The sequence below is a fragment of the Malurus melanocephalus genome, unplaced genomic scaffold (genome assembly GCF_030028575.1).
Source record: "Malurus melanocephalus ecotype Western Australia unplaced genomic scaffold, MMel_1.1 scaffold_178, whole genome shotgun sequence".
NCBI classification, from domain to species: domain Eukaryota; kingdom Metazoa; phylum Chordata; class Aves; order Passeriformes; family Maluridae; genus Malurus; species Malurus melanocephalus.
In genome coordinates this window covers 1,014,894-1,030,884 of record NW_026623410.1, presented here as the reverse complement: position 1 = coordinate 1,030,884, position 15,991 = coordinate 1,014,894, and the positions used below count along the sequence as shown (strand labels likewise).

At 47.9% G+C, this 15,991-nt stretch overlaps 1 protein-coding gene across 5 annotated transcripts in view; it reads right to left on the bottom strand.

The window, feature by feature from the left end:
- The window catches only part of PACS2 (phosphofurin acidic cluster sorting protein 2), a 75,411-nt gene that overhangs the window by 7,562 nt on the left and 51,858 nt on the right, over positions 1-15,991 (bottom strand). For all 5 annotated transcript variants that reach the window (XM_057372804.1, XM_057372806.1, XM_057372805.1 and 2 more), the window contains 5 exons: positions 15,230-15,340; positions 13,393-13,501; positions 7,037-7,079; positions 3,593-3,635; positions 2,318-2,453 (listed from right to left, as the gene is read on the bottom strand). In XM_057372804.1, the coding sequence (XP_057228787.1) occupies positions 2,318-2,453; positions 3,593-3,635; positions 7,037-7,079; positions 13,393-13,501; positions 15,230-15,340 (442 nt within the window). The remainder of the gene's footprint in view (positions 1-2,317; positions 2,454-3,592; positions 3,636-7,036; positions 7,080-13,392; positions 13,502-15,229; positions 15,341-15,991) is intronic.

Here is a 15,991-nt window from a genome sequence, read left to right as displayed (position 1 = left end):
ATCTACCAGTCTGTGTCCCCAGTTTGAGAAATGGAAGTTGTTAAGGAAGATAAATCTGTGATCCTGAATGAAATATGCACCCCTCTGCACCACCTGTTTAATAAGAAACTCTCAAGGTAAAACAAGGACATCCCATCATCACATCCTCTCAGCAAATCATTTCCCTTTCTTTGCCATTTATTCAGCTGAAAGTCAGACTGCAAAGCAGAGTTCACCTCTGATCACCAAAACCAGGTTTTTGGTTCTCAGGGCAATATTCAGAAGTGAGATTCTTTAAGAATGAGGCTTTGGAGATGTTGCTTTGAGTTTTAAGGCTCCTTTGCATGACATCTCTCACCTCAGTCATAAAGACAAAGCATCCCYATGTTTACTAGGCCCAGGCAAAACTTTGTGTTCCATTCCCAGTTAAACTCATGGCTTAATCATTCRGTCTGGGTCACCCTCCACCCCCTATGCTGTCACTTACAGATCAGGGGAGATGGAACAATGTTGAACCTACACTTCCTCATGTCTTGATGACTTTACCACACAGTATGGAACCAAAACGTGCCAGATTCTTAGAGCTGGGGTGTCAMCTTCAAATTTACCACATCCATGGCTCACAACTTTAACACTCTATGCTCCTGGAGGCACCAGGTCCCAAACCACTTCCAACTTTGGAAAGCCCATACACAAAGCTCACACTCAAGAATTCAGCTCTGCTCCCCAGAGCCTGCACAGCCCCCAGCTCTCTCCACTGCCAGCTGCTGGTGCTATAACAGCCTGGGGCACACAGGGCTCTCCTGCCATCAAACCACAGGGACACAACAGGAGGGGGCAGGGGAACTGACCCCTGGCACAGGTGAACCATCATGAACATCTTCCACTGCTGGGCACCTAAACTGGCACTTCCACATCTCCATTTCCTCTTATTAAAAGGGAACTCTTAAGCCAATTTAAGAAGTCAGAGGTTTAAGGTGCCTGCAGGGTACTCTGGGGTGGRCACAAAATGTCCCCATTCTGTCTCCAACAGGGACAGTAGGGGAGGCTACGTAGGGAGAGCATGTGAGCCCAGCCTCAGAGCATGCCCTTGGGCTTCCCCAGCCTGACAATCACAGGATTAGGGATGCTAGGGGGGACATCCCTGAAACATCCTTTAGTATCCTTTAATGAATCTGCTGTCTGTGAATTTGTCTGACCCCTCTTTGCTCTGTTGATGCTGCTGCCACAGAAGCAGCAGAGGCAGATATGGTCCCTTCCTTTCTCCCTCTTAACTGACCTTGGCAGTGTCACTGTGTGCCCCAGGGCTTGTGCCACAGGCTTCAGAGAATCCTAGAATTGTTAGGGTTGAAAGGGACCTCTAGAGATGATCCAGTCCAACCCCCCTGCCAAGGCAGGATCACCTGGGGCAGGTGACACAGGGACACCTGCAGGTGGGTTTGGAATGCCTCCGGAAAGGGAGACTCCACGACCTCCCAGGGCACCTGCTCCACTGCTGTCACCCTCAACAAATCCAAAACCCCCTGACTCTGCAGAACTTAATGGCTTATCTCTTTCCTCTCCTCTCCTAAACTGCAGAGTYCAAATGATTCTAGTTTCCCCTTCTCACAAGACTGTTGCTATGTTCCCTTAAAGGCTCAGGGGAGTTAACAAAAACAAGGGGAACTTCACCAAGTGAGTTCTGAACACCAGAAGCGAACACAGAGTGTTAGAYAGCTACATCAACGTTTTGTGCAGCAATAAAATGAAGAGTCCCAGCCTGGGCATGTTTTACAGAGCAAGCTTTGTAAGCATTTCCTCCATTCAACCTCAAAATTTCAGCTAAACCAGGGCTTAATATTATCTATAGGTGCAGCTTCCCTGATGTTCAGATGTGCTTTTAAGTACACACATAAATGGGAACTGCAGTTCCACTGTACCACCTTAAACTGTCAGCTTCACCCTCACAGAGAAAGTCATCAGTTCCTTCAAGAGCCATCTGATCTTACACTCACTTGGCCATTACAAACATAAGAATCATGAGGGATTAGCCTGGCACCCACATGTTTCAGAGTCAGTAATTTTTTGGAGTACATATCTTCCCAAGAGGATCCTGCCCTTGAGACATGCAGCCTTGCTACTAAGACTAAAATCCCCCCTGCCCTCCCCAGCTCCTTGTCGGTCCTAGCAAGGACAAGGTCACTCCAGAGGCAAAAGAGGTGAAGGGGAAAGGTGACGACCCCAAATGTTTGCTGAGGATGAAGAAAGAACTATGGAATTTCCTCTGGGGGAGCTCTCTGCTGTGTGTATGTCAGATAAGGCAGCCAAGGGAGCTGTAAGGAGACAAAACATGGTTTACCTTGGGGATGAGAAGCTGCCTGTAACAGACGGTGAGGAAGGGGGCGTGGGGGAGGCTTCTTTCACAGCAGGAGACACAGAAGGCGGGGTGGAAGAAAGGACAACGGAGCTTGAGGGAGCTGCATCATCAGAGTCACCTTAAAAAAAAGGAAATCAGAGTTTTTGTGGGTTTGTCTCACAGCACAGGACACTGGTGTAAAGCTCAATCTCCTTGTCCATGCTCCTCCTGCACAGGTTTTGYTCAGATTCCATCCAGAGGTCAGCTGGCCCATCAGCTCTCACTCCCTCCACACTTCTGAGGGACTTTATACACCTGGGTACGAAGCAGGCCCAGACATTCACACTCCTCATTTGGCATCTGCTCTCCTAGGGTTTGCTCCCAGCTGATTTTGAGCCTCCTGCACAGTCACAGCCCAGCCCACTGMTCTCTGATGGGGAATCTCTCCCTGCAGGGCAGCACCACTCTGGGAATCCAGCACCTCTGGGCTGATCACAGGGATCTCCCCATSCATCTGCCTCCACCCTCCATAACCAAGGTTTTACCCCCTTCATGTTGGCCCTTTAGGATGGTGGGAGCACTATGGCAACAAGGAATGACCCACAGCAGGGCTGCCTCCATGCACAAACCTATCTGCAACCCAGGCCACAAGAATCTGCATTTGACAATGAAGCAACAAAAAAAAATCCCAACAYTAGGAAAGCAATAGTCCTGTGCATATGAAGGAGGAGAAAAAAAGTTCACATTGACAAAATAACACTACCCTATGTCTGTGTATGTGAGCAGACAGTATCCTGTATATCAGYTTTGCACTCCCCCATTAAAAAGCAAATGGGTCTAAAAATTTGCCCACCCTGAAGTTCCCAGGCACTGAGATCAATTTCATTCAGCAATTGAGCCCAGTGTAGGGAACAAGGCATGAAATTATGATGAACTGCTCCCCCCCCAGTTTGAAGCAGGAGCCTTTAAAAACTGTAACAGTGAATCTGCTCCACTGACAGCATTAGAAAAATTATGTTTGCACAAATGTGAGAGTACAGCTTCCCTCGATGAAGGTGTGGGGATTTCACCGGGCCTGAAGCTCCTTGTAAAGTAACAAGAAAAAGGGCCTGTCCCAAGAGAGAGCTCTCTTTCTGCAGACAAACACTGGGAGCTAATCAAATCCCATTCCACCTCAGAGAACTCCAAGGCATCAGCAATGGACAAGTGTGCTCAGCCTGTGAAGTCAGGCTCCCAGCTGCTGTAGGACACAGAAAACACACTCAGGATGCTCYTTACCTGACGTTGCAGAAGATTGTTCCACTATTCCAACCTTCACCACCTAAAGGGGGCAAAACAGAAGAGCTCTRTGAAATAAGAGCCCCCCCTGAATTTAAGGAATCCAAAGCCCAGAATTAAAGTCACCTCTGCAGTCCCCAAGGCACTGTCCCTCCAGTCACAGTAGTTAAGGAATCTTTAAGAGCCAGGCAGGTCCTGGCAATGTCCAGCCAAGCAGTGCCAGCTCCCAGCCCTTCCCTGACCTACACAAAGGACAGCACAGACCCTAGGGAGCTGTGACAGCTCTGAGCAGCCCATCGGCCCCAAGCTGTGGCAATTACAGGGAGGAGAAAGGGTCACAAAATATCATTTCAGCACTGCTTTGATACCTCTGCTAATTGCTTCCTTTGCTCAAGTGCAGCCACTTCCAGGGTGCAGCATAGCTGGGGTTTGTTAGGAAACCACAGAAGAAACAAAGTACAGTTTCTGATCAGACATTTCATTCTCTAAACAAGAGAAGAGTCCAACGAAGAAGACAGAGCTCCTAGCAAAGCCTCTGGAGGCAGATATGGGCAAAGCACCCCATGGACAGGTCAGAACGATCTGAATCATGCTGTAATAAGGGTACAAATGTGTGTGGCCAGCCACCAGCTAGTACATTAAGATTAATGATAAATGTCACTAGCAATAATTTGTGGAACAGAACATGCTGCAAACAAACTCCCAAGAACACGCTATGCCGAGAAAGATAAACTGGCCCTTGGTGATATAAAAGCAGAGACCTTCTGTAGTGATAATCTGCTGTGGTACACAGGGATCATTACTCTTAACACTGCAGAGATGAGACCCTTTTTAAGGTCCTTAAGAAACTTGTATCAAGGGCTAATATCTACCCTACACAAATGTTGACAAATGGGAAAGAGCTGCAAAGGGAGATCAGGTCAATAAAACCTGCTTTGGAATGAGAAATGATGCCACATAGACTGTGGAGTTTGAAAATAGAAGGTCATTTAGTTCAGACACAACCATGTAATCTCTAGGGATTACATTTCTGTAATATAAGATCCAAGAAAAAAAAAAAAAAAGGAAAAGTTAATTATTAGAAGCAAAAAGCTTGGCAGAGTTCAGAGGGCAGGGAGAGGTATGCTCAACAGCAGATCTTGGAGAGTTGTCAGGCTCTCTGGTGGATTCTCATTTAGATCCAGTCTTGGAAAAGCCATCATGAATTCAGAAGTGTGTGCACAGGCCCCCTGGGAGGTCACTGGCTTGGGAGAAGGAGGCTGCAGCTGAGTTTGGCCAGTCTCCATCCAAAGGTCAACAAATGAGGCTCTGGAGTGCAGCAGCCATTTGTGCTGTAGGTGTTAAATGCCAAGAGGACCTTTCACAGACTGTCACTGGCTGYGAACAAGAGGAGCAGAGTTAGGGAAGGGACAAGCTACCCAGAAAACTGCCTGCAGCCACCCTGATCTGCAAGCCAGACAGGAAATCTCTTCTGGCCTTTTCCTCCTTGTTGGCCGACTGAACATACTCAAGTTCAGACACATGGGAGGAACACAAAGTTAAACACTTTCCCTTCCCTCCACTCAGGGAGGCGCCTGAGACCACTGCAGTTCCAACACTCCTCCATCCAGGGAAGCTGCAGCAGCCYTTCCCTCCAGGAAGAGGCACATCCTGTTAACTCTCCTGGCAACTGACCCAGGCTTTTGTGCCCATTTGGCCCCCTTATGAGGCTCCACTCCCACCACTTTGAGCCAAGTGAGCAGCACGGCACTGCCCTGCTCGTTTTTGGGTCAAAGATTGCACAATTCAGCTGCAGGACATCAGGTTTTGCACCCCAAAACCCACAAGTGCAGCCAACATCAGGAGCTGCAAACCCAGAAGTCGCTGGCTCCCTCTTTTCCTTGTCCAACAGCTCCAAGCGGGCTGCAGCTGAGGGAAAGAGCTTCAGTGCTCACGTCCAGCCTCAGACTTTGTGAGACACCTGCAGCTGGCCTTTCAGTCTCTTCAGATGTGTTTCATGGGGAATTACTGGGTCAGGAATGCTTCAGAATCAAGAGCAAGCAGCATTGATGTGACTCTCATGACCAGCTGACATAGGGGGTCAGCCTATGCTTTCAAAGCAAGTTTTTTGGGGGGTTGGCAATGTTATGTACACAACCAAGCCATTCACTCTTCCACCATTTTCAGACAACCAAAATCCAGACTGGAAAGCAGTGCTAATGTCAGGACAACAATCATTTTAGAGCAACTGGATAAACACTCTGAGCCCCATTTGCTAACTCATAACATGGGACCAAATCAGTCCTGAAGAAAAGCTTTGCAGAACTCAACAACAGTCTGGGATGTTCCAAGTTCTCTGTACTTTTCACGTCACTGGAAAAGGTGAAACAACTGTTTTGTAGAACAGTTCATCACTAGAAATTGCACTTCATGGGAGATACAAGTTCCTAGCAAAGCTCATCAGCAGGGAACAAATGGGGTAGATGTGTCTGTGCAATTTTGCAGAGGGTATCTCTCCTTCCACAAACAGAAGTAGATTTTCATCTCAGGAATACTGCAGAGAGAGACTCTCACTAACAGGAGACACCAGAGTGAAAGCAGGGTCAGCCTGAGGGCAAGGGAGACTAAGCTCTTTAAATGCCTTGGGATTTCAGATTAGCTCTGACGCACCCTGGGACACAAAGGGGACACACAATGTCAGCTTCACAGCAAGGCCAACGTGCAAGAGAAGCAATAAGACAGCAGCACAAACTGGGAAGAGGACATCCAAGAGCTGAAGAGAAGCCAAGGGATCTCTTCTGGCTGCAGGTCAATCATTTTACACCTAAAACTTAATGAATTGGAGAGCATGATGAAATAAGGGGAGGGAAGCTAGAAAAGGCAAAGAGCACAGTGCACAGAAGACACTGACACAAGGACAAACATGGCCCTGTCCAGATACTCTGCACTTGGCACCTCAGATGGAACACTTAAAGACAAGGACAGGAGGAAAAACCAGGGACTACTACCCCAAATACATGTTCACATTATAAAAATAAAAATWAATAGCTGTGCCCCAGACCCAGCCTTAACAGTGGTATAAAACATGTCCCTGCCAGGGTGTATCTCCACTTGCCAGGAACAGATGGGATACTGAGAGGATGGGAGACCATTAGTGACAAGCACACAGAGGACTGACACCGCAAACTTGGCCAAAATAATCAACCAGGGCAATGCTGGGCACAGTAACCCYGTGGATCAGGTTTCCAGGGACACATCACATTCCTGTCTGAGAAGTAAAATACACCCTGTAGTTTGTTGAGGTACCACAGAGGTTTGCTTACAGGCAGCTGCATCCAACCATAGATTCTCTTCAGATATCACCCAACAATGCACCTTAGAGCACCCAATGACTTCTGCTCTGCTCCAGAAACCCGGAAAGTTTGGGTTAACACCTTGAGACAGCAAAACCACGATAACACTCACCCCGACAAAGGGAATGAACTTCTGCGAAGATTCTTCGTCGGGGCTAAAGGCAAARAGAAGAGAGTTGTTAGCAGCTTGCTTCCCTCCCCGGGGCACCATACTCACTCCATACGTGGCATTCCAGCATGCAGCAGGGACGGACAGGATGCAAGCGCCAGTCCAACGCTCCTCTCAAGGCCCCCTGCCAGCACTAAGAGCCTGCCCGGCCGGGGAGGAGCACGCACTCTCTKGGGGGAAAGGCTCATCCTCCCTCCCTCGCGCTCCACAGAGAAACATGCTTGAACGGCATGGCAGTCACCACAGACACACGGCCTCCTRGTGCGAGGAAATGGATCTGTGCCACCACAACACGGACAACTGCGTGTTACTTACTAGTAGCCGAGGCGCTCTGCACGCACGGCCTCCAGCGTCCCCCCCGTGGAGCCATGTGCCACAGCTCGCACATGCCAGCACCGCCGAGGCGGTGGCCCTGCCGCGGGGTTACAAGCCGTGACACGTGGTTATTGGAAAAGCACCGCCAAGGACGCGCTCTCACGCTCACACACRCTCACGCACGCGCCTTCCCTGCGCTGGGAGCCCGTGGGCCGTTCCACGGGCACCGGGGCGCACAGCAGCAGCTAAACCAGGCTCTCGTGACCCAGAAACTGCTGGAGACAGCACTACACACGTTTGGGAAGGCACTCCTGCTCTGGGGCCTGTCCAGGGTTCAGAGGGCCAGCAATGAAGGGTAGAGTCAGACCTAGCGGGAACTAGCGGGAGGCTCGACAAAGACAAGAGGAGGAAGAGCTGAGTGAGRAGGAAGGAGGGCTAGAAGGGCCTGCAGAGCCACTGTTCCCTTCAACAGCAACAAAAATTAGAGATGGACCCACAGGGTGAGGAGAAGACCACAGGAGTACACCCACAGTTTGGCAGAGGGAAGTGACTACATGGGCAAGACGCACATTTCTCAGTGACTGAGCACAGGAAACAGGTAGGAAGCAGACAAACACTGAGACTTCTCATGTTTCTCTTCCTGTGCATCCCTCAGTGCTCAGAAAAATACTATCCAGCATTGCCTTCATCCAGAATTTAGTTGCGAGTAGCACAAATACTGCAGGGATTTCTTTGCTGTTTCTAGCACTGGTCAGAAATGCACCAAACGCACAAAGGTTGTGAACCCCTGTGTGATCCTTTAAGCCCCATGGAAAGAATGGCATAAAACTGCAGTAAACGTGACTCGGCCAGAGCTCCCTCGTGGTTCAAAGGAGAACATGATTTTGCAAACAGCCACCTGCTTTGGCTCAGTGCYGTGTATCCATCCTTAAGGCAAGGCCAGGGCCTTTGCTCCCCTCCTACCTCACACCTCCATTGTTCTCCCCCAGCACAGGACAAAGTGACCAAGTCCCTGATTCCATGCTGGAAGGCAGAAAGGTCACATCTTTGCAAACACAGCTGCAGGTGCCAGCAAACACATCTACAAACACAACATTTCCAGCTCCAGTTTTGTAAAAGGAAACGAGAAAACCACAGAAGAGCTGTTGGGAGAGGCACCGAGCAGAGGCTCAGCTCTCTTCTCATTCCTTTAACACCGTGGGCTTGGAAGCTGGCAGAAAGTGAGTCCCACCGACCAAATGAGGGAAACACAAACCCAGTCATCTCTCAGCTACTGGATTGCTTTGCTCCAAGCTTTGAAGAAACAAACTCCAGCAGAAAACTCCTTCTCGCTCCCCTGGGTGCTCTGACTCGCACTGCGGAGAGCTCAGGGACAGTTCCGAAATAAATCGTTTGCTTCAGTCACTGTTTTTCACAGCTCACAACGATGCATGTTCCTGAAGCTATCCAGCTGCATTTCAGCCTGTCACATGTCCTCCTGGGAACTCTGGTCTTGCACATGTGTCTCTGAAAATGCAGCTTAACAAAACAGCTGCTCTTCATGTGGATGAAGAAAAGATGAGATGATCGTGCTTGTTCTTCATTGCCTCCTTCATGCTCTTCACAATTTTTGTTCTTCAGGATCTCAAGATCCCAACATGTTATGTCAGAATCCTTTCACCCAACAGCTGCTTTGATTCCTCCTCCTACCACAGTCCTGCAAYGAAAATTTCTCCCATCTCTAGAAAGGCAGCTTCCCCTTGTTACCTTGGCTGCACAGATTCCCAGGCTGCAAAGGATTAATCCCACATGCCCACAAGGTTTCTGAATGCCCTGGTACTTTACTTCAGCTGTAACTCAAAGCCAGAGCTGGCCTAGCTTGTGATTTTTAGCAGTTATTGATGTGTCATGTCTCTAACCAGGAGGGTCTCAGGCACCACCTTTATTCCAGGCAAGTCCTGAGGGCAGGTAACAAAACAGAGGGGCCTTTGATCACCRAAGCAAGCCTCTGGGCCATTTCAGGCCAGGCACCACCATTACCACTGATATGAAATCTGTCCTGCTCACTGGGCAACCCCAGCTGTCTGCTGGCTAATGTTGTCCTGGTTCCACCAGGGTAAGACCAAACAAGGGACAAAGCAACTCCAGGTCCCCAAGATACATCAGGTGAATCTCCTCTCAGCTTCTCAAAAACCTTCTGTCCAGCACTCTTCACATTCCTACAACAGGCTGGACATAGCCAACAGGACATCCATAATTCCTTGAGCCTTGACTCTCCACTGCTGCACTCCTGTTGCATTTCTAGCAGATGCCCAAGGAGTTTCCTGCAGTAACCAGCCAGGTCAGACAGGCTCTGAAGGAACATCTTCATCAGCCGTGTTCATCTTCAGATACTGCTGCAGGGGGTGCTTGAGGAGAAGCACTCAGAGCAATGACYTGCTAAGCTCCTGCCCTGCAGGGCCTCTGAGACTCACAGCAGGCAGAGAGCAGTGTTATCCCTGYYTCCTACTGCCCAGGAGCCTTCCAAYCCATKGGAACTGRGAGCAAGGGCTGGGAAGGGCTCTCGAAAGCTTTTGGTAAACACATAACCAGGCAGGCAGTGATCCAGCCATTGCTCTGACAAAAGACCAATGCTTCCATTGCCCACAGCCAGGCTGCTCCCCAGATTCATGCAAGGGCTATCCAGAAGCCACATGGCATGAGCTGTGCTGGGCACTGAATTACAGTGGGTGACACCAGCCCAGAAATGACCAGCAATCCAGCTGCACTGAGAATCAGTATCTCCTCCATCTCAGACCTCAAACACCACAGGGTTTCTTTTGAGAAAACAATACAGAGAGGTATCAATGACACATCCCTCCTAGTGAGAGGCCCACCCCTGTCCCCAGGATCTCAGCTCCCCAGATGTTGCCTGGATTGCACTGTTCCTTCCCCATTCAGTAACCAGGACTTCTCCCAGAGCTCACAGATGGGGTCAGTCACCCAGTGTAACTCAGAGGAGCTGCAATGGCACTTGGTTTCCTTTTGAACCCCTCTCCTCATTGCCAGCCCCCCTGCCTTCAGGTAAGGTCAGCAGCTGCTCCAGAAGACCAGGACAAAGCTTTGGCACCATTGCAGTCCRTCACAGGCAGTACATGCGCCAACCTTTGCCATGACAAACAGAACAAGGGCACGGGGAGAGAGCAGGGGTAACTCAGAGTAGGGACAGCTGGCAAGAAAGTTATGAAGCAGCTCATATCACATACAGCTACATCCTAGAGACTGGCTTGGCTTTCCTTGGACCACTAGGGCTTGTTTAACAGAGCAAATGCTGGGATTCTGGGAGATTTCTCTTGCAATGAATTTAGGTAATGCTGCTTTTTTCTATTTGGACCACTGCCCTGAAAGCTGGCCTTGGAGAAACCATTCACCTCTGACCTCAAGGGAGAGGGAGTTGCAGTAACTTTGAGTGCTGAGTGCAAACTAATGCCCAATAATCATCTGATTCAAAGCAAGGGACCCTGCAGAGCAACGGGGTCTTGGAGGTAGCTCAGAGAGCACAACTCCACTGCTAACATACATCAGTCTTCTCTTTCTTAAGCTCAGAGAAGTCCCATACATTTGGGATAGCTTGCCACTAAGATACTCATCTTCACATTTTTGATTACAGGGAGATTTGCTGGACAGCATTCAGACACTGCACAGCTGAACCTCACCCTGAGCCCCTGAGTGTCACCAACAGATGGGAACTGAAAAGCCTTTTCTCAGTCCTGATCCTTCTGGAGCTACACTCTATCTTCTGAAGGCTAGGGAAAAGGCAAGAAAAATCCCTACCTTCTCCATGTCGTTCTGCTCTAAGCTACTGTCTCAACAGCTCCTTCAATCCCACTCAATCTACATCCTGGGAGCCCAAATGTGTGGTCCAAAGGCACAGCAGTCACTTTCAACTACGCATTCTGCCAGCAGATGCCATAGTTTCAAAGCAGCGAGCAGAATTCAACCTAAAGCACAAATTGTGCGTCCCAGACCCGCAGGAACTGTTAAACAAGGCACAAAAGACCAGTTCAGCAGGAAAAGAGATGGGAGGTGGGAGAGGGAACCTAAAACGAACTGATACCTTATGGTAAAATCAAAATGAAAGCTCTTTTTCCTTTTCAGGAAGCAACCAAAGAAAAAGATAAATGTGTTATTATACTTACAACAAACTGATGCATTCGTTTAGATAGAGCTAACGGAGACATAATTTCTGTTGTTTTTTTTACAATACCCTCCCTATGCTGCTGCCAGTGACAGAGACCCCCATTGCTAAAGGAAGGCACACAGCAGACAACTGCCCTTGCTGCCCTGGAGAGCCTGCTCCTCCGACCCACCCTCCCTTGCTCATGGGGTACTGATCTGAAAGCAGAAGTTATTTAAAAGCAGACACACAGAAATAATGAGAGATTTCAAGCTTTGCCAGAATCTTACCATGAGTCTCAGCAATCTCTCTTCCCAATAACCTCCTGACTTAAARCCCTTCACAGCTACAGGCATGGTACCAGAGTCCAAAGAATGTAAAACCCAAATGGATCAGACCAGCTTGGTAAAGYGGTCCTGCAGACTGCTGGGAGGGGTAAGGGCAGGGGTTGCTCAAATGTATTTCAGATGTTTTCCAACCAAGTGCTGAATTGACGTTTCTGGACATATTAGAAACTCAAAATGTTTAAATGTGTGTTAATTGAAAAAAAATGAATCTGTAATAGAATGGAGGGAGCAGTGGAAAGCAGGGCAGAACCCAGCACCTGGAGAGTGCAGAGAAAGAACCAGGCAGCCTCAGAAGGGGTTCACACTGCACTGGGGTGTCTGATCTTCCTGCTGGTAACTAAGGTAAGCYTTCATACCAAAAACAAAATGGAAAACTGAAGGCAAGAGCTTCAAGTACCCTGTAGCTCTTTAAACTTCATCCTTATTATCATGTTAACTTCACAGAAATCCACAAATACATGAAGAGACTAGACTAGTCTCTTTTACTCGACTAGTCAGTCTGGAAATACAGGAAAAACACGTAAAATGAGTGGAATTTCACTGAATCATTTCTGTACAATAATGTGAGAGCAGACACAGAAATGGAAAAGCAATATACAATGAGAATTTCCAAAAAGAGGGGGAAAAGTGACTCTACCCACACTTTTAACTTCTCACAGTTCTTAGGCAAAAGAGATGCAATGAGGGATGTTAACAGACCAAAAATGAAATATCAAATAGAAGTAATTAACAATYAACAACATCCATGCCTCATAGGGAGTTGCCAGTCCCTAAATGAGAATACTCACATGAGCAGAGCATTTGTCCTACTCTCTGAAATGAGTTGGAATCTATTATTCTCCTCTCTCCCTTATAACAATGCTTCTCTACCCTCCACTGATAGTTACTCTTCTTCCTAGACCATGGCCACAGGAGGCTCTACATACTCCTGAATCTTGTTTTCAGGTCTCAATCCTCCCTCCTACAGGCTGCTTATCCCTTAAGAAAAGTTGAAATAAAACCTGGTGAATGTCAGCCCTCCTCAGCAGGAATCCTGGCAGCTTGCAACTGCCAATCAACAAGGATTTTGTCTCTCCTGCAAGAAGCCCTGCTATTTACACTCCAAAAAGAAAGGGGTTTAGTTCCCTAAACACCAATAAAAAAAAGGTCAGGTCTGACTGAAGATACTTCACGGGAGAATGCCAAGGTCCAGTTTTACACACCTCAGGTTTCTGAGGCTAGAGATCTCTGGAACTTAAACACACAGAACCTGTCCATACCTCATCCTGCATAGCCTCCACTTCCCCAAACCTCTCATATCTTCAAAAAATAAAAGAATCATTGCACTTAAAGTAAYCCTGCTGTTGCAGATTCACTAAGTGGGTGTAGGCTACCTCTCATTAGAGGCTCCCAAGAGTTTTGCCATTTGGAGTTGTTCTCAGACTGCTGGCACGACACGAGAAAAGCACTTTGCTGTCAACCAGCTGCTGGTCCTGGCAGCCAGCAGGACGTGGGGGACATACCTCTTCTGTTTGTACGTCAGCATGGCTTCAGCAATGGGCAGCTGGTGTGCACAGTTTGCCCCTGCTATGTACTGYGTTATCCGTGACACGACGTCAGGTGCTTCTGAAACTGCAGGAGAACACAGGGAAAAGCATTTCAGTGACTTCTCAGACCACTGACAGCACTGTGCTCTACTTGCTGATGGTGCCCAGGCAGCTGCATTTGAACTGCAYCTTGCACAGGAAGCTCTGTCCACCCCAGAGCACAGTAAAACTGAGCCTGCACATAGCATTGCTGACTGAAGTGTCTTGGGTCTTTTAGATTTGGTAAAAGCTTTTCTTTGTGCCTGCCCAGAGTCACCTTTAGAGTTTTTCACACCTTGGCTGCAGGTATCTGCTCAAGAAAGTGCCTGGCCATCTCTCTTAGGTGAGCTGCTCTGCTCACAGCAACACTGAGTTATCTGAGTTCTAATGAACTCATGGCCTTGCTGAGTTACTGAAAAAKACTGAGGGACACACAGGGTAGGAAGAGCACAAAGATCACGTGCATTTGTGAGATTGTGGTTGATTGCTCTTTGTATTTGAACAGTGAACTGGTAAGGCCTATGATTCTCTGCCAGATATTGAGCCATCATGGGGTTTCCGTGCAGCTGCCACCACACAGAGAAAAATGCAGAATGTACAGAGTCTGGAGTGGACAAATATGAGGTGGAACTTTCCTCATAGTGTGCAGCATATAACCAGCTAAGGAACAGATATGGATTGGGCTGGATTTCTGAAGCTAATGAAGTATTCCTAATTCAGACACTAAAATCAAGTCTCTATTGACATTTTTTTTGCATTTTCAAGTGCAGCATGGAAACGAAGGAAACCAGTTCTTCCATGATTTTAGGATTGAAGGAAAGCCACACTAGGAGATTTCTAGTTCAGCCTCCTGCTCCAAATAGGGCTAGCTTTACTATCAAAACAGGCTCCCAGGGCCTTGTCCAGCCATGTCCCCATCTGCTGGAAAAAGCTCTGAACAATTACCCCTTAAGAGGTTTCTCTCCTCCTCTTACGGTTAGAGGATCTCCAGGAGCATCCTGGGAGTCTCAGGAACTCTGCAATTCCAACAGGGAGAACCACACTGCCACCTCCCCACACTCATGGTGCTCCACAAACTCTAAAGCTTTTTCCTTCTAGTGAAATTTCTGTATGGGCAATGCTGCCCACAACAGCATCAAATCTCAAGCCTTCACACAGCCCTAAAGGGTGCAAATCCACCTTTCTCCGGTTTCTTTCTGTTCTTGAAGAAATGGAGGAGAAAAGTGTAAGCATTAATATTTTAAATKAATTAGTACTTAAACACAAAGTAAGGCTTTAACCTGGCCTAGAACAAATTCAGAACAGGAACTTGTTGGGCAGGTCCCATTTGTTACCACCCAGGTGAAGAACAAAACTCTTCTTTAATGAGAATGTTTCCATGTCTGCGGGCAAGATTTTTCTCACACTCAACTAACAGGAGTTAATCTTCCCAGAGCTTCCAGATTTCCAAAGGTTTTAGGCTGCACAATTCCTGAAGGAAAGCAATGTACTGAACTTGGTAGCAAGAGCTCCATATCAAAGAACAAAGCTGAGAGCTAGGTAAGAGCAGCATGACTCAGAGACAGCTAGTTAGTGCCTCTGGGAGCCAGTAACTGTTTGCAAACCACCATGTGCAGGACTCAGAAAGGTCAGCAGCTGAAATGGGAATGTGGTAGAGTGAGGAGAAAAGAGGAACAAAAACACTTGTCTGCTTCCTCTCATATTTACTTGACCTTTGCTAAAATAACTCGTTCAAGCTTTTCATCCCACACAGGCCAGAGAGGCAGCGTCTTACCAGTGGTCTGTGCTTCAAGTTTGTTGAACAGATCTCTCCAGGCTAGATCTTGGAAGAAGTTGTTGTATCTGTAATCTACAGACCCCAGATACTTGGCCACTGGATGGGAGCCTAATAAAGAAAGAAAGAAAGAAAAATAAGACAGTTGTGTTTTCCAGCACCGAACACAAGTGTGGTTTTCATCTCCAAGGAACTAAATTACAAAATCAAAACCACTCTAGACACCCCAGAAATAAACTTCTTCAATTATAACCAMGTCATTTAGTCCAGCTTATCTCTACAAGAGCATGCAAACAGACTTTGCAGCACAGACTGGTATCTTTCACTTGACACTTTCCCCCTTACAAATTAAATTTTAAAAGACCAAAGAAAACAGGACTGGGAAACTGCTGAGGAAATAAATTATTTGGAAGGCTCAAAGGCCCCACAGCTCTCCATGTCAGCCTCTGAGTTTTGCAAACGGTTTTCCCAAACAGCCCTTCCTGCCCACAGGCTGCACCACAGCCAGGCCACCTCTGCCACGAGGGGCCAGACCCCTCCCTCCAAACACCATTTGCAATTTGAGAAGAGGCAATTGCCCCCAACCAGGAAAAACAGCCCAGGGAGGCTTGTTTAATCTGTGGAGAAGGGCTATAAACTCAATAAATACGCTTCAATTTGAGACAAAGAACAGAACCCAAGGATTACAGCACCCAGTGAATACTGGCATGTGCATCAGCCCCCTGCTTGCTCCAGGAGCATGGAAAGACCTCTTTGCAGAAG